The 23,969-nt window shown below is 40.8% G+C and overlaps 2 protein-coding genes and 1 long non-coding RNA gene across 3 annotated transcripts; 2 read left to right on the top strand and 1 right to left on the bottom strand.

Annotated features, from left to right (window-relative positions):
• Nucleotides 1–400: 400 nt before the first annotated feature.
• LOC137785588 (uncharacterized) lies at nt 401–3,909 on the bottom strand. Its single transcript, XR_011077522.1, has 3 exons — nt 3,786–3,909; nt 2,743–2,797; nt 401–1,195 (listed from the first exon to the last, which is right to left on the bottom strand). It is a non-coding gene; the product is annotated as an uncharacterized lncRNA (long non-coding RNA).
• On the top strand, nt 3,858–17,518 carry fermt1 (FERM domain containing kindlin 1). Its single transcript, XM_068576954.1, has 16 exons — nt 3,858–3,993; nt 5,677–5,831; nt 11,121–11,218; nt 11,534–11,669; nt 11,764–11,901; nt 12,523–12,709; nt 12,800–12,902; nt 12,990–13,097; nt 14,565–14,696; nt 14,909–14,958; nt 15,372–15,496; nt 15,933–16,039; nt 16,162–16,386; nt 16,491–16,615; nt 16,731–16,872; nt 16,984–17,518. Exons 2-16 carry the CDS (start codon nt 5,681–5,683, stop codon nt 17,155–17,157), a joined length of 2,001 nt encoding a protein of 666 aa, XP_068433055.1. The 5' UTR covers nt 3,858–3,993; nt 5,677–5,680; the 3' UTR covers nt 17,158–17,518.
• Nucleotides 17,519–18,285: 767 nt separating this feature from the next.
• On the top strand, nt 18,286–23,940 carry trmt6 (tRNA methyltransferase 6 non-catalytic subunit). The gene is made up of 12 exons (XM_068576450.1): nt 18,286–18,557; nt 18,774–18,904; nt 19,023–19,132; nt 19,531–19,622; nt 19,728–19,811; nt 19,909–20,033; nt 20,151–20,321; nt 20,618–20,775; nt 21,381–21,466; nt 22,152–22,254; nt 22,775–22,861; nt 23,257–23,940. The coding sequence occupies exons 1-12, from the start codon at nt 18,448–18,450 to the stop codon at nt 23,419–23,421; spliced, it is 1,422 nt and encodes a 473-aa protein (XP_068432551.1). The 5' UTR covers nt 18,286–18,447; the 3' UTR covers nt 23,422–23,940.
• Nucleotides 23,941–23,969: the final 29 nt, after the last annotated feature.

Raw genomic sequence — 23,969 nt, 5'->3', positions numbered from 1 at the left:
CCAGGGCCGATTTCTCAGGCCTGCTGACCCCTATTAGTCCCACAAGACCCGAGGTTTTGTCGGGTTTTCGAGGTGGGGGGTGAAGGGGATGTGGACCGTCGGCAAACCTTCTGAAAACAACACCTTTGAACCGTGTTTACCTCCCCAGGTGTCGTGTTCAAGCCGCGGGCGAGGCCTCCGTCGTCGTCGACACGTCAAAGAAGGGGCGGTGAGGTGAGTTAGCTTCTCGTTGCATGCATTTACTCCCGCCTCCCCGACCGCATCCCTCGAAGAACAAACCCCCCGCTACCCCACCTCGCCCCGAAAAAAAAAAAGCACGGGGCTCGGCAGCATGAATAGGGCATTGTGATGCGTCTCCGTCACGGCGGTGAATGTTTTCACTTCCATTTGATCCGTCGGCGAGGCTGCTAATTGGGTAAGCGTGTTCCCAGGTCACCAGGAGGTTTCTCTTTCCATAAATACAGAAAGAGCCGGTCGAAAAAGGCTTCTACAGATGTTGTTTCCCACCCGCTTCCAAGTAGGTTCAGACCAGCTTCAGGCAGTAGATGTAATTTATTGTGTTTAAAACCACAGTCCAAAATGTTTCCCTCGCTCGTTCCCTCTCTCCTCATCACTCCAAAAAGACTGCATTTTATCATTCTCCCAGGCCCCGGAGTAAAGTGGATATTTGTCCTTTTCCTTTTAGCCTGGACTCCGCGCGCTGCCTTGCCAATAGGACCGCAGGTGTCATGATGACATGGACATGGTGTTACTTTGTGTGTACTCCATCCAGGCCTGACAGGTCCAAATGATGTTATTTTCCATGTGTCTGTCCACCAATGACACAGTTTATGAGGCTCAGGGTTTATTTGTTTGTTTTTGTCATGGAATTTACATTTCCTCTCTTACACAAGGACTCAAGGCGACCTTGTGTGCCAGCGCTGAAGACTGAGCTGGAACAGAGAGCTTAGGGAGGGAGAAGGAGAGAGAAAGAGAGAGACTCACGGGCGTGTTTGCTGCACTTAATCTTTCGGGCGTGGTCAAAATGATCAAATGGTCAAAGAAAGTGTCTTTTAACTGGTGCGCGAAGGGTTTGAGCCCTCGCGTTGGCGTCCGGCCACCGCGCTGAAGTGTCCAAACCGACTCTAGGGCAAGTCCTTCTGCAGCTGTCCTCCCATTTCCTCCCTTTTTGGCACACTGGCATCTCCTCCCCCCCCTGGATGGGACAAATAAAGAGACAAGTTCCTCACTTAATCAATGAAGTATGACGTCATCCAATCAAAAAAGAAGCAAGAGAGCGTTCCAGACTTCCCCCCGCGATGGTTTTTCCTAATCACGGAGCTAGAAAGTAGAGCACAGCGAGCAATATGACGCTTATTAACAGCGACTCCAAAATATTGCCTTTCATTTGGAGCACCGTGTTCCTTCAGAGGTGTTTATTTTTTTCATATTGTGATCACTCGAGTGGCTTCTGCTTTCTTCTATGTGATGGGAAGGAGATGATAAAAAAGATGTTTTTAATTTAAAAAAAACAGGCTTCAATTTGTGGATTGCGGCACTTCCGTGGTTCATAAAACACACATGTCAAGAACTACGGAGTTTGAGCAAACAGTGGCCCGTTTCTCAGCCAAAGACACGGAGCGCCTTTTCCTTTTTAGATACCGGAGCTGTTCTTCCTCCAGCTCTGCTGTGGTGTGATGGCGCCACTGTGTGGCAGCAACTTTATTGAAGTAATAAAAGTTCACGAGCAGGTCTAGGATGTCCTCTACTTATTTTATTCAACAGAACAATATCTCAAACAGGGTTCCCTTTAGATTTGTTTGTATTTTCAGTGAAGATCTAGCGGCTCTGACGAGCAGGGATCGCGTCTTCTCTGTGGAAGTCTGGTTTTAAATGACGTGCAGTCTATGGCCACAACGATCATATCATAATAAAAACTACCACAGTTTCCAGCCAGCAGTGACTAATAGTTACACTTCACGGATGATGTTACTCAGATTCAAAGCGTTTCCACAATAGAAACGCTTTTTTTTTCAAAATATTGTGGTCCAAAAACTACCCTTTTATTGTCGATGATCCTGAATTTTAATCCTTTCAGATGGCAATGTTACACGTTCTCTGGATCTGTGATAAATATAGCTGAGAGTTGATTCACCGCTAAAGAAAACTACAATAATTTTCCAGGAAAACCCAATATTTTCAAGGACATTTGAATTTTTCCTCTTATTTTCATGTTTTTTTTCTGTTAAACTGTTTTCCATGTTTTCCAGGATGCGTGGGAACCTTTTTTGAAATTGATTTATAAAATCTAAATGCAGAAGGATCTTTATTAAAATATAGAAAAGCTGAAAGCATTTATGAATATTACTGTGACTGTCAATCACATACATTCCCATCACCCACAATGCATTGCAATGTGACGTTAAATGCAGGGGAAACATGAAGAAGTTTAAAAAAAATGTTTTAAAAAAGTTTTAAAAAGAAGGTGATCAAAGAGGAACACGTGTGTTTAAAATTAAAGATGGAAAAACACGTGAAAACAGAGATGATATGTATTTATGTATTGATCAAATAATTTACATTATTCATATATTTTATTCATGTTGTTGTTGCCACTGTTTTGACAAAAACTAGTAAATAGATTGTTCTAAACGACCTTTCATCTTGTGAGGGACAAGTCTAAATCAGGGATTAAAAAGTACAAGATAAATACCCCTAAATGTACATCATATCACATATTTAATGTATGCTGTGTGATCTTACCAATACACTCCAGGGGGTGGCAGGCTTCACACAGCGGCTCCTCATCCCCAAGTGGCTGGAACAGAAGAAAAGTCCACATCATGCACAAACCACTTTAGGATTACGCCTACATGTAGCATAATCCACAAAACTGCCGAAAACTTACTTTTTACTCTGTTATAGTGGTTTCATAAGCTGGCAATATCATTATGTGGAATAAAAAAACCCAGACTGCAGTGATTCATCTCTTTACTCATTGGACAGGGTGTGGGCTTTAAAGAAGGTGGGCTGATTCATCTGAGGTAAACTATTATTCATCATGTCTCTGTAAATCCACTTAAACGTGAGCAACAGCCCTGCTTTGCTATTTACACAACGTCTAAACCCCCTGTGAGACGATCCTCATTCAACCTGTTTTCTTCTTTCTTACAGTTAGTTAAACACTATTTAAACATTCTCAGTAAACAGTAATAACTTCCCACTGGTGGACTTCCCTTTTAGAAATAACTTGAATTAGCCCGAGCTAACAATGTAAATGCTGTATATCACACATGGTTAACACACACCTGTATCACCTGGTGTGTATTAACCGTGTGTGACTTAACTGTGACAGTTAGCCACAAGTTAAGGAAACAAAGCGTAATTAATACAATATTCAAAGTTCATTGTCGAGATACTCGTTTTGTTCTCAGTACTATTGCAGAGTATTGGAGACAAATAGTTTAAAAAAACAACAACTGAAGAACAAAATGGCATTTTAGCTTTAAGCTAGCTAAACATTAATTAATATTTGGCTCCATACATTTAACACAGACAGGTTTAAATTGTGTAACATGCAAATACATCATTTTACTCTCAAACTGTTCAAATTTATAATTGTAAAAAAAAAACAAAAAAAAAACGAACCGGATATTTCTAGTTCGGTTATTGAATGCGCGTGCTCGCGTCGCCTCGCGCGCCAGTTGTGCACTACAAACGGAAGTAGCCCTGCAGACGTTGGTTTACACTTTAATTATTGAAACATGAGAAATCGCGTGAGCGACGACGGGTCAAACTAAACCCACCTTTGCTCCAACCCGCTGAGCCCTGAACCCAGCGCACTTCCTCCTCCTCTTCCTCCTCCTCTTCCTCCTCCTCCCAGAGAGCGCTACCTGTCTCAGGACACGGGGCGTGGCTTCACTCCCGGAGGTGCCTCATTCCTGGATCTTTCCACCTCACAAGAAAACATTAATAGGAATAAGCTGACCGGCAGAAAACTTTTGGACTTTTAAGGTAAGAGTGGTTTCAGAGTCTTGATGCTGTCGGACCGTTATTTGAGGTTATTGAATGAAGCAGACTTTGTTCATGACCCAAACGAGAAAGAAAACACACACACACACGCACACACTTATCCTATGATTGGGTCCAGTTGGGACTTGGGTGTGTGTGTGCGTGCGTGCGTGTGTGTGTGTCTGTGGCAGGCCCGAACAGAAAAAGTTAATGGTTCATTTGTAGAACTTTGTTGTGCTGTTATTGCTATACTGAGGCGGGGCTACCACTGTATAGTTTATGTCCTTCATTTATGTAATAACAAGATGCACAGTGCTGTGGACATTGTCTCAGGTAGTAACTTGTGTGTGTGTGTGTGTGTGTGTGTGTGTGTGTGTGTGTGTTTATAGCCTGCTGTAAAAGAGGGATCGTTTTCATGCAGTGTGGATGTCTTATTGCAGCGCTGCATTCCTCTAGTTGCTCCGATATAAAGGCCGCTCCTGCAATGCAGTTATTGGTTGGATATCAAACATCTGTAAATTATGAATAGCAGATTAAACACTTGTCACACCTTTGAAGGATTTAAGAGAATGAAAGCTCTTTAAGACCATTGCAGATTTGATATGAAAAAAAAGTAATTTATTTCACTTTCATGTTTGCATTTCGACAAGGCCCAAATTACATCATTGCTCATCTGCGCCTTCATTGCGCTGGTGTAACACTGTGGTGTGGTAGTCGATTCATCACGCTCCAACACATCTCAACAAGCCTTCCCGCCGCAGAAACGCACGCTTTAAAACTTTTAACTGTACCCTGCAGCTGCGCAGGGAGAGGGAGCGGCGTGTTCATTAAACCCAGCCTCCCGGCAACACACTTTCACACAGCAACATTCTGCATTTTCACTGGGCTGCCCGGACAAATGAAAGAGGCACTTCTATAGATAGCCCCAGTCTAGACGAATGTACGTACGTGTGTGTGTGTGTGTGTGTGTGTGTGTGTGTGTGTGCATGTGAGTGAGTTGGCATCTCTTTGTTCGGATGTGAAAAGAGGGGGAGATCTGCTGCAGCGTGTGGAAATTGTTGTTTTGCATGCTCTCTCTCCTGCAGAGGATTCGTGTCCCTGCTCGTCACACATTCCACAGCTGTGCCCTCCTCCTCCTCCTTCTACTCCTCCTCCTCCTCTCTTCTCCCCTTTCTTCTACCTGCCTGATGTCTTTCATCCATTCACCCGTTCTCACAATTACAATCCAACAATGCCTTGAGCCGTGCTACGTTTACTGTGTTTACTATCTGTTCTGTGCTCCTCTCATCAACTTTCTTTCTTTCTTTTCGGCACCAGCTTGTGCATCTGCCAGTCTACGCGTTTCCCTGATCTCTTATTTATGAACGTATCGGCCGAGCATAGGTCCTCCAGGGGCTGCGGTATCATTGCAGTGAAATACTGCAGAGGCACAGAAACACTGAGAATCTGTGTTTGCTAACTCATTTGAACGTTCCCACAGGATGTTGAGAAACACTTATCCCTCTGAGTCATGTTTTTTCAATCCCAGATGTTTCCTAATCCTCCAAACAAATGGAGAACAGAATCCACATTTCATAGTGGAATTCCCCCACCGTGTGATTAATTAACACTCGATGGCGTTTCCCCCCGAAACCAGGTGCAACCCTCTCTCTGTAATCCACCTGCACCTGTTTCTCTTCACAACAGGGCCATGATCACAGCCGCCGAGTATGGAGAGACGTCGTGGGAGCTGTCCGTGCAGGTGGATCAAAAGGACGGAGACGAGTCCATGAAGTTTAAGCTGAGGGTGAAGGGAGACCTGCACATCGGAGGCCTCATGCTGAAGCTGGTGGAGAAGATCAGTGAGTGCCTCAGACCCCAATAAAAGCGTGCGTCCATTCGACAGTGCCTCTAAACCTCTATGGAGGAAGATTTGTGTCTTTTTTAATTATCTCCAAATCTTTGCACTCAATTCAAAGAAACGCTCTAAAAAATAAAAAAAATACAGTCTCAAAACAAAAATTTGCTCTAAAAAAATATAAAACGCTCTAAAAAAAAATTGCTCTAAAAAAAAAAAAAAACGCTTTTAAAAAAGCTCGGAAAAAAAAAAATGATCCCAGAACTCAAATTTGCTCCAAAAAAAAAACGCAAAAAAAAAAAATTACTCTCAAAAAAAAAAAACGCTCTTACAACTCAATTTTGCTAAAAAAAAAACGGAAAAAAATTGCTCTAAAAAAAAAAAAACGCTCTCACAACTCAAATTTGCTTGAAAAAAAAAACGCAAAAAAAAAATTGCTCTGAAAAAAAAATAACGCTCTCACAACTCAAATTTGCTCAAAAAAAAAAACGCTCAAAAAAAAAAATTACTCTCAAAAAAAAAAAACGCTTTAAAAAAAGCTCGGAAAAAAAAATGATCCCAGAACTCAAATTTGCTCAAAAAAAAACCACTCAAAAAAAAAAAAAAACGCTCTCACAACTCAAATTTGCTCAAAAAAAAACGCAAAAAAAAAATTGCTCTGAAAAAAAAATTACGCTCTCACAACTCAAATTTGCTCCAAAAAAAAAACGCTCAAAAAAAAAAATTACTCTCAAAAAAAAAAAAATTACTCTCAAAAAAAAAAAACGCTTTAGAAAAAGCTCGGAAAAAAATGATCTCAGAACTCAAATTTGCTCAAAAAAAAAACGCTCAAAAAAAAATGACTCAAAAAAAAAAAAAAAAAACGCTCTCACAACTCAAATTTGCTAAAAAAAAAACGCAAAAAAAAAATTGCTCTGAAAAAAAAATAACGCTCTCACAACTCAAATTTGCTCAAAAAAAAAACGCTCAAAAAAAAAATTACTCTCAAAAAAAAAAAAAACGCTCTCACAACTCAAATTTGCTCAAAAAAAAACGCAAAAAAAAAATTGCTCTGAAAAAAAAATTACGCTCTCACAACTCAAATTTGCTCCAAAAAAAAAACGCTCAAAAAAAAAAATTACTCTCAAAAAAAAAAAAATTACTCTCAAAAAAAAAAAAAACGCTCTCACAACTCAAATTTGCTCAAAAAAAAACGCAAAAAAAAAATTGCTCTGAAAAAAAAATTACGCTCTCACAACTCAAATTTGCTCCAAAAAAAAAACGCTCAAAAAAAAAAATTACTCTCAAAAAAAAAAAAATTACTCTCAAAAAAAAAAAACGCTTTAGAAAAAGCTCGGAAAAAAATGATCTCAGAACTCAAATTTGCTCAAAAAAAAAACGCTCAAAAAAAAAATGACTCAAAAAAAAAAAAAAAACGCTCTCACAACTCAAATTTGCTAAAAAAAAAACGCAAAAAAAAAATTGCTCTGAAAAAAAAATAACGCTCTCACAACTCAAATTTGCTCAAAAAAAAAACGCTCAAAAAAAAAATTACTCTCAAAAAAAAAAAAAAAAACGCTCTCACAACTCAAATTTGCTAAAAAAAAAACGCAAAAAAAAAATTGCTCTGAAAAAAAAATAACGCTCTCACAACTCAAATTTGCTCAAAAAAAAAACGCTCAAAAAAAAAATTACTCTCAAAAAAAAAAAAAACGCTCTCACAACTCAAATTTGCTTAAAAAAAAAACACAAAAAAAAAATTGCTCTGAAAAAAAAATTACGCTCTCACAACTCAAATTTGCTCCAAAAAAAAAACGCTCAAAAAAAAAAATTACTCTCAAAAAAAAAAAAATTACTCTCAAAAAAAAAAAACGCTTTAGAAAAAGCTCGGAAAAAAATGATCTCAGAACTCAAATTTGCTCAAAAAAAAAACGCTCAAAAAAAAATGACTCAAAAAAAAAAAAAAAAACGCTCTCACAACTCAAATTTGCTAAAAAAAAAACGCAAAAAAAAAATTGCTCTGAAAAAAAAATAACGCTCTCACAACTCAAATTTGCTCAAAAAAAAAACGCTCAAAAAAAAAATTACTCTCAAAAAAAAAAAAAACGCTCTCACAACTCAAATTTGCTCAAAAAAAAACGCAAAAAAAAAATTGCTCTGAAAAAAAAATTACGCTCTCACAACTCAAATTTGCTCCAAAAAAAAAACGCTCAAAAAAAAAAATTACTCTCAAAAAAAAAAAAATTACTCTCAAAAAAAAAAAACGCTTTAGAAAAAGCTCGGAAAAAAATGATCTCAGAACTCAAATTTGCTCAAAAAAAAACGCAAAAAAAAAATTGCTCTGAAAAAAAAATTACGCTCTCACAACTCAAATTTGCTCCAAAAAAAAAACGCTCAAAAAAAAAAATTACTCTCAAAAAAAAAAAAATTACTCTCAAAAAAAAAAAAAACGCAAATTTGAGCAAACTCAAATTTGCTCAAAAAAAAACGCAAAAAAAAAATTGCTCTGAAAAAAAAATAACGCTCTCACAACTCAAATTTGCTCCAAAAAAAAAACGCTCAAAAAAAAAAATTACTCTCAAAAAAAAAAAAATTACTCTCAAAAAAAAAAAACGCTTTAGAAAAAGCTCGGAAAAAAATGATCTCAGAACTCAAATTTGCTCAAAAAAAAACGCAAAAAAAAAATTGCTCTGAAAAAAAAATTACGCTCTCACAACTCAAATTTGCTCCAAAAAAAAAACGCTCAAAAAAAAAAATTACTCTCAAAAAAAAAAAAATTACTCTCAAAAAAAAAAAAGGCTTTAGAAAAAGCTCGGAAAAAAATGATCTCAGAACTCAAATTTGCTCAAAAAAAAAACGCTAAAAAAAAAATGACTCAAAAAAAAAAAAAAAAAACGCTCTCACAACTCAAATTTGCTAAAAAAAAAACGCAAAAAAAAAATTGCTCTGAAAAAAAAATAACGCTCTCACAACTCAAATTTGCTCAAAAAAAAAACGCTCAAAAAAAAAATTACTCTCAAAAAAAAAAAAATTACTCTCAAAAAAAAAAAACGCTTTAGAAAAAGCTCGGAAAAAAATGATCTCAGAACTCAAATTTGCTAAAAAAAAAACGCAAAAAAAAAATTGCTCTGAAAAAAAAATAACGCTCTCACAACTCAAATTTGCTCAAAAAAAAAACGCTCAAAAAAAAAATTACTCTCAAAAAAAAAAAAAACGCTCTCACAACTCAAATTTGCTCAAAAAAAAACGCAAAAAAAAAATTGCTCTGAAAAAAAAATTACGCTCTCACAACTCAAATTTGCTCCAAAAAAAAAACGCTCAAAAAAAAAAATTACTCTCAAAAAAAAAAAAATTACTCTCAAAAAAAAAAAACGCTTTAGAAAAAGCTCGGAAAAAAATGATCTCAGAACTCAAATTTGCTCAAAAAAAAACGCAAAAAAAAAATTGCTCTGAAAAAAAAATTACGCTCTCACAACTCAAATTTGCTCCAAAAAAAAAACGCTCAAAAAAAAAAATTACTCTCAAAAAAAAAAAAATTACTCTCAAAAAAAAAAAAACGCAAATTTGAGCAAACTCAAATTTGCTCAAAAAAAAACGCAAAAAAAAAATTGCTCTGAAAAAAAAATAACGCTCTCACAACTCAAATTTGCTCCAAAAAAAAAACGCTCAAAAAAAAAAATTACTCTCAAAAAAAAAAAAATTACTCTCAAAAAAAAAAAACGCTTTAGAAAAAGCTCGGAAAAAAATGATCTCAGAACTCAAATTTGCTCAAAAAAAAACGCAAAAAAAAAATTGCTCTGAAAAAAAAATTACGCTCTCACAACTCAAATTTGCTCCAAAAAAAAAACGCTCAAAAAAAAAAATTACTCTCAAAAAAAAAAAAATTACTCTCAAAAAAAAAAAACGCTTTAGAAAAAGCTCGGAAAAAAATGATCTCAGAACTCAAATTTGCTCAAAAAAAAAACGCTCAAAAAAAAATGACTCAAAAAAAAAAAAAAAAAAACGCTCTCACAACTCAAATTTGCTAAAAAAAAAAACGCAAAAAAAAAATTGCTCTGAAAAAAAAATAACGCTCTCACAACTCAAATTTGCTCAAAAAAAAAACGCTCAAAAAAAAAATTACTCTCAAAAAAAAAAAAAACGCTCTCACAACTCAAATTTGCTCAAAAAAAAACGCAAAAAAAAAATTGCTCTGAAAAAAAAATTACGCTCTCACAACTCGAATTTGCTCCAAAAAAAAAACGCTCAAAAAAAAAAATTACTCTCAAAAAAAAAAAAAATTACTCTCAAAAAAAAAAAACGCTTTAGAAAAAGCTCGGAAAAAAATGATCTCAGAACTCAAATTTGCTCAAAAAAAAAACGCTCAAAAAAAAAATGACTCAAAAAAAAAAAAAAAAACGCTCTCACAACTCAAATTTGCTAAAAAAAAAACGCAAAAAAAAAATTGCTCTGAAAAAAAAATAACGCTCTCACAACTCAAATTTGCTCAAAAAAAAAACGCTCAAAAAAAAAATTACTCTCAAAAAAAAAAAAAACGCTCTCACAACTCAAATTTGCTCAGAAAAAAACATTTAAAAAATTAATAAATTGCTCTCAAAAAAAAGGTAAAAATAGACACAAATCTACCTTCATAAACCTCCCCCCGTGCTGGCGCAACACCTCTGTGAGTCAAGCCACACCCTTGTTTGTCCTGCATTTTTCTCCCCAGCGCGGTGCTATTGTTGTGCCACAATGCCGTGGCTTGTGTAGCCTCAGGGGCCAAAGTTCAGCAACAACCTGAGCTGACATCTCTCTCTCCAGAAAATCACAGGCGCAAACTGTAGTGTGACGGCAACGTTAGTGAGGTGGTTCGAACGGCACGAGACACAATGGATGACTAAGTAGTTTGTCACCGACGGGCGACTTTGGGCCCAGCACCATAACATGTTTGCAGGTACAGACTCATGAAACCACACTTTAATCACGCTCGGCCACCCACGCAACGCTGGGAACAGGAAGTGTGTGTGTTGGTTGTAGATACGAAGCCAAAGCTCCACCTCGAGGCCCTTTAAACTTTGAGATATGGCAGCAGCATTGTTGTAATCGTAGTCCATACCTATTACTATTTATATTAATAATTTCAGTCACAATTATGTAATCTGCTGTAACTCTGTTGCGTTGTTTATTCTGGTCACATGACATCTGTTGCTTCTGTCCATCTGGGGAGAGGGATCCTCTTCTGTTGCTCTATGAAGGTTTCTTTCCTTTTTTCCCTGTACAAAATAAACCGAATTGAATTGAATGAATAAGTTTTACTTCATCTGTGCGTCCTCAGAGGCTCCCCAGGACTGGTCAGACCACGCCCTGTGGTGGGAGCAGAGGAAATGCTGGCTGCTCAAGACCCACTGGACCTTGGACAAGTATGGGATTCAGGTAATACGTCGATGCCGAAGTGATTTAATCAGTTTGTTTTAATTTTTAAAAAAATCTAGAAATGTTTTTTTTTAAATAACCGAAAACTATTTAGCTATAACGACCCAATTCATGCAGGAAAAAGACGAAAAAAAGACGAGGATAGGATTTCAATGCACATTTATGTCAAAGTTCCATCATGAAAAAAACCTCAGTGTCTATAGATTGCGCGTGTGAACCCTTTATAGTACATGTACTAGTTTCTGTTGCAAAGATCTACACGTGGATGAGAAAGGAAAGAGTGTGTGGTTCAAAATCCAAATTGTTTCTCCGCAGGCTGACGCTGACCTGCGCTACACACCGCAGCACAAACCGCTGTTGCTGCAGCTCCCCAATATGAAAACCATCAAAATGACCGTCAGCTTCTCCAGCGTGGTCTTCAAGGCGGTGGCGGAGATCTGTCAAATACTCAGTGAGTCTTCTCCGCTGCCGTTTTTGCATTCTTGATTGATCTGAAATGAAGACTCACCTTGCTTCCTTCTTCCTCGTCCCTCCCCCGGTCTCAGACATCAGGAGATCAGAGGAACTGTCCCTGCTGAAGCCTCCCGACGATCCCTCTAAGAAGAAGAAGAAGAAAGACAAGAACTCGGCACAAGAAGACATCTGGGACATTGATTTATTCAGCGGGGGACCGGGGAGCTCAGGTACTGCTGTTTCTTTACAAAGCCCCAAAAAAAACATGGCTTCCCAGCGCATGAGCACCTGAGCTCGATCCAAAAGCGACCCGCAGCATCTCTGGAAAGGTTCAGGCCAATACTCATTGGCCCTGGAAGCGATAGCGTCTGGTATGTCTGAGTTACTTCTGCAAGTATAGGTGAGAAACGTCCATTCGTAGCGCTTGCGGAGATCCGGCGGGCCACACTTTTCCCATCACTGAGATCTGAAAGAATTGTTCAGTATGCCGCCGTGTTCTTCGGGGTTTTCCCTTCCGCTCGCATCCAGTTCGGGTTTCACACCAACCTAAAGATCACTCTTATTAAGACCTTTGATCTCTGTCGCCTTTAATGTTGGTAGCTTCCCCGGTTTCACCGTGTCTCATTTAGTTTTTAAAGAGTCTCCAGCTTCCTGTCAAACTTTTATTCTCGCCGTTCGGCCTCCTTTGAAAATGTTCCCTTTGCTTTTTAAGCGTCCTGTTATGCAATCCGACAGTGGAGATAATCTCAACTTCAAGTGTGTCTCCTTTTTTACAATTCCTTTAAATGCGCTATGAAGGTATGCCGAAGATTTTAATCATTTATCCACTCCGTTATTCTCCTTGAACAAAGGCCCCGTGTACAACAGTAAGACCATGACAGCCACCTACGACCCAGAGAACGGGATGCCGGTGTCTGCCACCAGCCTTTGGTTTGGAGAGAACCCTTTGGCCGACTCGCAGCCAAACTTGCCGCCTGCCGAGTTGGCCAAGATGTACCAGCCGCTCTCGCCGGTGGACAAAGCAATCAACAATGCAGGGTAGACGAGCAGAGTTACCTCTTCTTTTTTACGCCCATAGATTTAATACTCCCACATCTCGTCTAACTGTTTCTTCGCTGTGATTGACAGGTGGTTGGACTCGTCTCGTTCTCTCATGGAGCAAGACATTCAAGATGAAGAAAAGCTACTGCTTCGCTTCAAGTACAATGTCTTCTTCGACCTCAATCCCAAAGTAAGAGAGGCAAAAATGTAAAAACTAAAGATTTTCGACTCAATTTTAAGGTTTTCGAATTCAATTCGAATGGATTTGTGTTTTTAGTACGACGCCATCAGAATAACCCAGCTGTACGAACAAGCTCGCTGGTCCATCCTGCTGGAGGAGATAGACTGCACGGAGGAGGAAATGCTGATGTTTGCTTCATTACAGGTGAATAACACGCCATCACGGCCATTAAATTGACGTACGGTTCAGTGGGTGAAGGTACAGTCAATTCTTCAGCATAAGTAAACTGATGGCACATCGATAAATCATACATTTTGTCATTGATTATACACCTAGAACTATACTAACGTACGGCACCCCTGATTTAACTTGGCATGCTGGCAATGTGGCCTAAATCAGCTGTACGTACAGTCTATGGCGGTCTTGGAGCTCTGAATAGTATCCGTCCGGAAGAGACGGTTTGGTGTCTGAATCCATGCGAGGACGTGTCAGGACATGAGGAAAATCCCACTGGAGATGGAGGGTAGGAGGGATGGGAGGGGCAAAGATATAGGAAGAGAGATTTAGTGGTGGGAAAAGTAGTATGGTAAAACTTAAAGCTCCCCATTAGATACATTCGCTCTCACGAACTAATGATCCACATGATAAAGTGTGTGATGTGACATTCTCTGTGTCTAAATTTCAGGCCGTCTCTGATTAGTTCAGCGGATATTTTGTGGTGATTCAGAATTCGCAGTGATTCAAAGAGAGATCACTCACCTACACGTTGGCGTAGTGGCTTGCACACAGCGCTCGCTCTGACTCATGCCTGCCTTGCGAAAACCGTCTTAAGGCACGATGACGTGTACTCGTGAGAATACTTTGATCGTTGTTGTTAGAAAAGTAAGTTGAGTTTTTCTACCTACGGCAGTGTTGTAGTCAAGAACACCTAAATGGAGAGACCAAATAATGACCAAGACCAGAAGGTGTTAAGACCAAGACTTTGAAGGGTTGAGACCAAGACCAAGACCAGAAGGTATCAAGGCTGAGACAAGACTAAGACTTTGAGAGGTTGAGACCAAGTCAAAGCCAAGACCAGAAGGTATCAAGACCATGACGAAGCCAAGACTTTGAAGGGTTGAGACCAAGTTAAGACCAGAAGGTACCAAGACCATGAAGCCAAGACTTTGAAGGGTTGAGACCACTTTAAGACCAGAAGGTATCAAGACCTTGACAAGACCAAACTGTTAAGCGTTGAGACCAAGTCAAAACCAAATTAGGGCAAGTCTCGCACTGCAGGACACACTAATGTTAAAATGTGGAACAAAAATCCTCATCCTCACAAAAACACCCACAGAAAACAGAAAAAGATTCCCTTTTTTAGGAAGCAATGAATGTTTGCTTTAAGGAAGCAATAATTCACCTCTTTTTGCCATCATATATTATACTGCATTGGTAACTGCAACATGAGAAATGTCTTGTTAAAATAAAAGGCATCGCGGGGGAGGAGGGCACTTTATGTGTGGGATTTATCCGTTGTGTTTTCTATGAACAATTACAGTAATTATGTCAACATATAATTCAGACAATGCACACGCAGTTCTCACAGTCGTGGTCTTGAAATAAAATCCTTCAGTCTTTTTTCGGAGACGGAGACCAAAGTAAAAGCTTTCATTTTACTTCCTTTTTCAGTATCACATCTGTAAACTGACCATGTCAAGTGAACCACTGGACCACTCCAACGAGCCAGAAATAGACGAAGTGGAGGCCGCCCTGTCCAACTTGGAGGTGACACTTGAGGGCGGACTCACCGACCGAATTCTGGTAAACATCTTTACTTTTATTTTTTTTTAGACGGTGCTACATTGGGATGGATGTTGAGTGTGATTTTAAGGTTTCCAGGTCTGTTTCAGCAGAACACCTGTTTTTTTTTTTCTAGCAGGAGTGATTGTTAGGTCTCCGTTGATTGCATGTCTTAACACGGTGATGTCAAGAGAAGTCACGGGATAATTGACAGTTGTTTGTCCCGCCCCCAGGAAGACATTACAGACATTCCTGAGCTGGCAGATACCCTCCGGCTGTTTAGGTAAACCCACCTTTTGTTCCTATAAAATGAAGATGCCATCATGAATAACTGAAGTGAAATCCCTCCATCTGAAATTGATCTTTTCCCGTCGTTTAAACCCTCACCTTTTAGTGCTTTTAAATCTGCCTAATGTAGTGTCTTGCAGCCTTACGGTTTGATTTATAGGACAGGGGTGAAATATTCTCAATACCAATTTATTGTGTGTATTTATGCCTCTTAATCTCATAATGGCTTATATGTTGTCTGATAATTGATTAAAGGAAATGACCTTCTTTTGAGCTGCTCACTGCTCTGTATGTATATCATAACCTCCATAAAACATTTACGCTGTTTCGCTTCGAGGCTTTTACTCATAACATGCATTTCAGCCAAAAAGCAGTGATTTATTTTTATTTCCCGCTGCCTTGAATCAGACCCAAAAGACTAACGCTGCGGCCGTACAAAGAGTACTGGTTTGTATTCAAGGACACCACCATCTCCTACTACAAGAGCAAGGAGACCTCCAGCGGAGAACCCGTCGAGCAGTTTCACCTCCGAGGTCAGTGAAGTCGGCCGATGTGAAAAACTCTCTCTGTTACATTTCACACACATTTCACACACAATTCACTCATATGAGCAGATCTGTTGTATCTCTTCTTTTGTAGTAAAAGGAGGACTTTGATATTGTTCAACCTGGACCCTATTTTTGCAACCGACACGCTCAGAAGAAATTAAGCCATTTTCTTAACCTTTTGCTTGAGCCAGGCTGTTTGTTACTACATCACACACATCGTCACACATTTAAAACAATAATCTGAGCCCGTCAGGGGCAAAAAAACAGGCACTTTTGTGGTTCCATACAAGAACAGTGATAAGTGCACTGAGCTACTACATTGCAGCTCTTTGTAACACAAAAACATGAAACTATAGGTTCACGTTGAAAATACAAAAATGACTCTTCAAATTCACAACTATCCTTCCTCTTCACCGGACAGGTTGTGAGGTAGTCCCCGATGTCAACGTCACGGAGAAGAAGTTCGGCATTAAGCTCCTGCTCCCAGTCGCCGACGGGATGAACGAGGTGTACATCCGATGTGACAACGTAAGGCCCTCCTCTTTGTCCCAATGCATTGTGCTTTTTCCTGCAATAACCAGCAATTCCATCTCTTTTTTTTTCTAAATCCCTGACCGATGTCGTAAACCGTCCTTAACATTTTGCCGCAGCAAACGCAGTACGCCAAGTGGAAAGCTGCATGCATCCTGGCCTCCAAGGGCAAGACGATGGCCTACAGCTCCTACAAGTCAGAAGTGAGGAACATCCAGTCCTTCCTGCAGATGAAGAGCCTGGCGCCCCCTCCTGGTCAGGCGGCTCCTGACCTCGACACCATGGAGATGAACGCCGAATGTTTCTTCTCGCCGCGCTACACCAAGAAGCACAAGACCAAGCAGGTGGGTCTCAGGGCGACGTGTCGGCATCACGCGACACCGTCCATGGCGGTACGCCACAGTTTTTCATCCCCTATTTGCTAAATCCGCCTACTTTTTGTTTCAAGCTGACCGCACGCATCCTGGAGGCCCACCAGAACATCGCGCGGCTGTCTCTGATGGAGGCCAAGATGCGCTTCATCCAGGCCTGGCAGTCGCTTCCGGAGTTCGGCATCAACTACTACATTGTCAGGTACAGTGCGTGTATATTGAAGTGCATTTCACGCACTTCAATGACATATTTGCACAGCAAAATGACGTTTTACGAACGATGGTTTGGTTATTCTTTTGATGTTTGCGTGTTTCAGATTCAAAGGCAGCAAGAAGGATGAGATTCTGGGGATCTCTTACAACCGTCTGATCCGCATGGACATGTCCTCCGGTGTGCCTGTCACCACATGGAGGTTCGCCAACATGAAGCAGTGGAACGTCAACTGGGAGATAAGACAGGTGAGTGGGTGGGTGTGGAGGAGGGGGGGGGGGGTCGGGACGCCACTTATTCCAATGATTTATCAGACGGCTTTGCTTTAGGGAGCATTAACACTTTCCGTGTGATTGCAGGTGACCATAGAGTTCGACCAGAACGTGTCGATGGCTTTCTGCTGTTTGAGCTGCGACTGCAAGGTGGTCCACGAGTTTATCGGCGGTTACATCTTCCTCTCCACAAGATCTAAAGACCAGAACGAGACGCTAGACGAAGAACTGTTCCATAAACTAACTGGAGGCCAAGAATGAGGAAAGATTTTTTTTTTTAAGTTTGTGCGTCTTTTTCGTACGTCCGTTTATTTTCCTGTGTTGCAATGTGAAAGTGCAGCAATCTTCCACTGTGGCAACGGTAACACGACAACACCGAGCGAATCACTGCCGAGGACAACGTAATCCTGTGAACTGTAAATGTTGACATGTTCGCACACAGAACAGTTTATTTTGTCGTTATATATCCTGCTGTGAACAGTTGTAGCCGTTCACTCTGCACTAAAAAAAATGATGGCATTGATGTATATATTTCAAGTCAAGATTCTCTCAAACCTTGGATGCATTGATATTTGTAGGAATTAAGATGTTTTGAAGGTGAAGAGATGCCCTCGTTTAACAGACAGAACATCATTTTGTAAAAAAAAATCATTAAAGGATGTTTTTTTTTTTTTTTGTATTTCACAACTTGTTTCACATTTGTTCATTTCAGGTCGAAGGTATCTTAATTTATGTGCTGTAATGAGCTTTGACGCTCATCATGCTGGAATGCAAATTCACAAACAGTATATTCTGTGCTTAAAGAAAGCAGAATTAATTGTAAGTTTACTTTACAAGTTTAAGGATCTGTTTTTACAGCCGTTTGAATATTGAAAATTGTGAAGTTATAAATATCATTATTACATGTAAGCTGACTTTGAAGTCACTTTTCTCCAAAACTGTACAGTAAAATCTCAACGCCATGCACATGGACAGAGTTGGGGTCAGTCTGAACAACACTTTGATGTAATTTTACTTTACAAATGTAAGGATCTGTTTTTGTAGCCCTTTGAAAGTCTGTCTTCACTACATGCGCCGTCTCCTAACACTGCCGCCTGCACACATTGTCAACAGTTTTCATCTTAATCTCGTCCTTTCATTAGCACTGTTCCTATAATCTTTACTTTTCCCCAAATTGAAGAGAAAGAAAGCCCAAGTTTCTCGTCTTTAGCGCCCCCTTCCACTCGGAGACAGACGAGAAGTTCTCATTCATCGATGATTCTGAAATCTACATTTCCGCCTAGTCATCGCACTTCGCTCCTATTGGCTGGCTAAACAGCCGACGGATATCCAGCCAATCACAGAGGAGTTTGTTGAAAGCGTCGCGATGACATCACTCTGCGATCGTTTAGTCGTCCTGGGGAGCTAGGGAAGCCAAAGCTAACACGTGGAAATAGTGCTTTTGCCGTATTTTGCTTTCACTTCGGGGGTGTTGTGGTGCCTTCTGTTAAACCCCCTTATTATCGGGAAAGCACAGCTCCCTCGCTGCTGGTTTATTCGGTTTGAAGTATCATGGCGGACAACGTGGACGAGGATTCTCTGGAGAGAATCAAAAACGGGGACTACGTGGTGTTGAAACGGGGAGAAGATATCTTCAAAGCTGTGCAAATTCAACCGAATAGGTAAGTCAACGAAACTAAACAAAAAGGCTCGAGAGGCCGAGCTAAACACATAGCCGACACCTCACGCGCTAAACTCATAACTGACATCTCACGCGCTAAACTCATAACTGACATCTCACGCGCTAAACTCATAACTGACATGTCACGAGCGACACACGTTGGGAGGATGCCATTTAATGGATTTGTGTTTCTTACCTCCGCATGATCTACTCACAGGAAGTCGATTTTTGAGAAGCAGTGGTTCCTCCCGGACACCGCTGTGGGCCAGTTGTACGGCACCACCTTTGATATCGGGCCCGGGGGGATCCTGCAGCCGAAGAAGCCCAAAGACACCGAGAGCTCCACCGGTGTGTTACCTGCTCATTCATGCACCAGTAACTGGCACTGGTCCTGTATCTGGGCTCGTTGAAGGACTATTGCAGGCTACTGTGTTTTCATTAACCCCCTTCACATGTTCTTCACCAGATGCGAAGGAGGCAGGCACAGACAACAGGAACATCTTGGACGACGGGAAGTCCCAGAAGCTGACCAGGGATGACATTGAGAACTTGAAAGAGCAAGGTCTGAAGGATCAGGTAACATAAGGGAGCTTGCTATGACACGCATGGTGGTGGGGAAGTACTACTAATCCACGTACTTGCTCCTGGTGTCATTAATAGGAAATGTTTTTCAATCCGCAGCTGAAAACAGACCCCAACAAATGCACCATTAAGTCCTGTTTAAGTAAAACTACCATGCCATTCAGGGAATTACTTAGCCTTTTTCTAAATGAAATATTACGTTAAATATGTATGATCCATTGGTATGATTTACGTCTTAAGGAGGAACCATTGGGCCGAATAGATGGTTCAATGTGTTGTTTTTGGGCTTGTCATGGGAACCTTATCTTCTAATGCTCAAATACAATGTTGAAGTGTAACAGAAACAATAATAGAGACTGTTTTGTGTGTCTGTGTGTGTGTGTGCTTCACAGGAAATCATCCAGCAGCTTGTAGACAACAGCGCTACATTCAGAGATAAGACAAAATATGCACAGGATAAGTACATCAAGAAGAAAAAAAAGAAGTGAGTCACATCCGACGATGCACCCTCAATTAGTTTCATACTTTAAAAATCCCGCAGTGGGCTGTAACCGGTTCTATTTTCTCCCCCGTTCCTCCTCTTTTCCAGGTACGAAAATACTGTGACCATTCTAAAACCGTCCTGCCGCATCCTGGCTATGATGTACCACGGCCGGGAACCGGGGAAGATCTGGTGAGTCAGCACGAACAGCTCGTGTGAGCGTTGTCTTTTAATAGAGCAGAGAGAGAGAGCGATGAAGGTCCGATGCCTGTGTTTTCCTTTGATGCAGCCACCTGCGGTACGACATGCTGGCCCAGATGTTGACTCTGGCAAACATCCACGCAGGCAGTAAAGTGTTGGTGTTCGAGACCTGCGCTGGCCTCGTGCTGGGCTCCGTCATGGAGAGAATGGGCGGTACGTCGGTCCCGTGAACTTGAGCGTCCGATTCGAGCTGTCCAAATAATGCAAAAAGCCCTTTCTGTCTCTCTGTCCTTTGGCATAATCACCCTCTCGTTCTTCCTCCTCCTCCAGGCTACGGCTCAGTGATCCAAATGTACCCGGGAGGTGGGCCCGTGCGGGCGGGTGTTGAGAGCTTTGGCTTCCCTGCACATTTTCACGATACGCTGCATGAGTTTCCCATCTGCCACGTCAACGCTCTGCTGGCTGGAACTCTGGACACCACGTCCAAAGACCCCTCTGCTGGTAGAGCCTGCCTTTTATATTCGCTTTTATGAATCTCTCTTAAGATGTTTTATTGCCTTGTCTTCAGATGAAACAGTAGCTGCAAACACTAGACTCTCTCTCTCTCTCTCGCTCTCTTTATTTATATATATATATATATATATATATATATATATATATATATATATATATATATATATATATATATATATATATATATATATAAATTTGGATGTGTTCCTCTGGTCCTTTTACCTTTTTTATGAACTACGTGTGTGATATTCATTTGATGTAAATGATCTCCCTCCTCATTGCAGATTCGAAGCAGTTCGACATGGCTGCAGGGGACGGGCTGAACCCGCCTAAGGCAGAAGCGTCGAGCTGTCCAGTGGATGTGAAAATGGAGTCCAACAACGGCGATGAGGAAAGCCCTGACCCGGAGAAAGAAGAGAGGGAGAAACGCATCGAAGCCAAAGTATGCAAACTATCTACCGACCCCGACTCGGGACATCTTTACTTTTAGTTTTACTGTGGAAAATATGGAAGCCCATTTACGCACAAAAAAGGTAATAATTTGGACTAAAAAATATGCATAATTACGACCAAAAAAAGTTATGACAAAATAAAAAAGTCATGACAAACAAAAATTATGATTAAAAAAAATAAATATTTTTTGGTCATAATTCTTTTTAAAGATATTTTTGGGTCATACTTTTTTTTTCCTTTTTTGAAAAAATATTTTATTCGTCTTTTTTGTTGTCATAATTATGACTTCTTTTTTTGTGTCAGAAATGGGCTTCCATAGGAAAAAGACAAAATAAAAAGTCATACTGACAAAAAAAAAAAGAAATTTTTGTCAGTATGATTTTTTTGATTTTTTTTTTTTTCAGAATTTTTTGGAAAGATTTTTTTTGGTCATACTTTTTGTCATTAAAAAAAGTCATTTTTTGTTTTACATTTTTTTTGTCATAATTATGACTTCTTTTTTTTGTGGCGGAAATGGGCTTCCATAGGAAAAATACTATAAAAGAAAAAAGATGGCTCTGAAAGAGAGTCACTGTCCTTACTTTGTTTTTTTAGGCTCAGGAAAAAAAGGTTAAGCTGGAGGAGAAGCGGAAGAAGCTGGCGTCTGCCGCCGCCCTGCTGGAGGGCAGGAACGCTGACGGGTTGGTGTCGGATTTTTAGCTTGAAGCGTCTGCCTTTGTCTTGTCTGCATCAGCTCTCTTTCCTCTTGTGCTTCATCCGTGCTGGACTGACACTGCAGTAAACAACGGCAAATAAAACAGATCTACGAGGATATTAAAAAAAAGAAAGTGCTGAATGATTAAACGTATTGTTAAATTAACCGTGTTCATAAAAGTCGTTCCCCTGAGCGCGCGCGACCATTAGCCCGCCGTGTCCTCTCAAGCCCAACAAAGTTATCGCTTTGCGGTTTCCTGTCATGTGAAATGAAGACTTGATTCATAGTTTTTTTTTTCCCTGATTGATGGATGAAGCGTTGTGAGGGTGTGACCAGTGAGCCAGAAGTACACGTATTGATCTGGTTAGCCTATCGACATTCTCTACATCAGAGCAGCTGTATCAGGAGCCGTATCGGAGGTTCCCACAGTGTCTTAAATCAACCTCTTTTACCGACTCGCACACAGCTACATAAAGGATGAGATTAATGTCTGCAGTAGCCACTAAATCCCAGTCTTCCCCATCATAACGGTCCTCCACTACCCACTGAGCTAAATTACAATATTGCCGACCAACACATTCCCCAATAACAAAGTGTGTGGTTTACAGTGTATTTCATGTTTGGACAGGTTTGCCTGATCATCCGTTTGTTCCCCCCGCCGCCGCATGCAGGTTGGTCATAGCCAGCCGGTTCCACCCGTGTCCCGTCGTGCTCGGCCTGATCAAATTCCTCTCCCCGTCCAGGCCTTTTGTGGTCTACTCCCAATTCAAAGAGGTAAGCTCATCAGGGGCCGGCGGTATTTACAAGGATCATTAGAGCTCTGAGAAAGATCGCTCATTACATTGTTTAGAGCTCCGGAGAGAAATGTCCTGATTGCGTCAATGCAATAACATTCCTGGCACTGTTACATGTAGAGATGCACACGCGTGTGTGCCGTGCATAGTCCTACGTCGACACACACGGAGACAGACGGACATTGTCGGTGTTGTTCCACAAGTCTAAAATAAGCTTGTGGATCAACTAACTAAATCAGACTCTCATTCTATTGCAATTAATCCCCATGCATGTTGCTCAGAGTAATCGTAGTGACGGCATGGCCCTCCTGCTGCTAACGGAGCTAATGGCTAACTGTAATGGAGGTTGCATTGACTTGCATTATTATATGATAACATATACTTTTAACCTTTTTTTTAAATGAATGACAAATTACAATTATTTATTTCCTGTGTGTCGGTGTGTCAACTTGGCCGCAGTCCTCTTGACGCTCCTTCTGCTTTGCTCCCCTCCTCTGCAGCCTCTGATCGAGTGCTTCACAAAACTCAAGGTGCAAGGCGGCACGGTCAACCTCAGACTCACGGACACCTGGCTCAGACGTTACCAGGTACGAATCCACACCCTCAACGAACGAACGAGGAAACTGTTGCAGACACATATTCTGTCAATGGTTTCAGCTCTAAATCCTTCCTTTAGCGCTGGAGGGAGAAAGTCATTTCTATCTTATTGTCGCTTGAACCGCGATGCAGAACTTCTCCAATCGGCAGCAGAGATACTTGTCTCTGCTCCTGATCCATCGCGACAGAGACTTTGCTCTCACTGCCCACTGCTCGTTTTTCTTTGCTGCTGCTGCTTCTCTCTGGATGACAAAAAGCAAAGTGTTTGCATACTCAAAGAGATCTTCCCCCTCAGGAGCAGAGTGTTGTCCTCCCCCTTCTCTCTCCTTTCAGCCCTCTGTCTCCTAATGTCTCCTGACTGTGTTCCTGCCTCGTGTCCCTCTAGGTGTTGCCTAACAGGACGCATCCTGTGCTGCTGATGAGCGGAGCCGGCGGCTACATCCTCTCAGGAATCACGGTCGAGGCGGACCGCTCCAAACCCGAGCGCTCGCAGCCGGCCGAGGAGCCGCCGCCGGCGAAGAGGCCGAAAGTGACAGACACTGAAGGATAAACAAACGCAAGGAGAGTCAAATCTTTTCAGGGCGCATTACCGGGCGGCCTGTAGAGTTTTTTTATTATTATTTTATTTTATTTTTCTCCAGCATCGACTCGTCTTTTCCGCCGGACTGGTTTTGACTCCTCTGGGTGTAAGCGAGACGGAGTGTCTGTTTTGCATTCGTCAGAGCTCTTTCTTCCCCGTCTTGTGTAGTCAGATCAGCGCAGAGCAAGAGCGCAACGCTGACGAGTCGACCTCCAAGCCGGAGAGTGAGCTCAGTGTTTGTGTTGTGTGAGGAACCGTGGAAATAATGTGTGTTGAGAGTAAGTAACGCATTTGTTTCTTATGCCTCAAGACACCAGAGTAAAAACTCATTCTTCCCCTCACAGTTGATGCTCTCCAGCTTCTAGGTTTAACACTTTTTTATCATTTGTTTTTATTTGATCCCGTGCAGAAAGTGCCATTTGTTATATTATGACCCAGCTGTAAATTGCATCTGTGTCTTCACAGAATTAAAGAGCAGAACTGAAGATCCTTCTATGTGAACACACTCTTTTCTTTAA

The sequence above is a fragment of the Clinocottus analis genome, unplaced genomic scaffold, assembly GCF_023055335.1.
Source record: "Clinocottus analis isolate CAN_PGR_092001 unplaced genomic scaffold, fCliAna1.0.p SCAF_15, whole genome shotgun sequence".
NCBI lineage: Eukaryota > Metazoa > Chordata > Actinopteri > Perciformes > Cottidae > Clinocottus > Clinocottus analis.
Note: the sequence above shows the minus strand (reverse complement) of the source record. Positions and strands in the feature narration are given on the sequence as shown.

Excerpts from the sequence above, each read along its gene's own strand:
- fermt1 (XM_068576954.1), top strand. The coding sequence starts at position 5,681 with ATGATCACAGCCGCCGAGTATGGAGAGACGTCGTGGGAGCTGTCCGTG. Across the intron at positions 16,040-16,161 it reads TGTACATCCGATGTGACAAC|CAAACGCAGTACGCCAAGTG; the intron begins GTAAGGCCCTCC and ends ATTTTGCCGCAG. Across the intron at positions 16,873-16,983 it reads TCAACTGGGAGATAAGACAG|GTGACCATAGAGTTCGACCA; the intron begins GTGAGTGGGTGG and ends GTGTGATTGCAG.
- trmt6 (XM_068576450.1), top strand. The coding sequence starts at position 18,448 with ATGGCGGACAACGTGGACGAGGATTCTCTGGAGAGAATCAAAAACGGG. Across the intron at positions 18,558-18,773 it reads GTGCAAATTCAACCGAATAG|GAAGTCGATTTTTGAGAAGC; the intron begins GTAAGTCAACGA and ends ATCTACTCACAG. Across the intron at positions 19,133-19,530 it reads AGCAAGGTCTGAAGGATCAG|GAAATCATCCAGCAGCTTGT; the intron begins GTAACATAAGGG and ends TGTGCTTCACAG.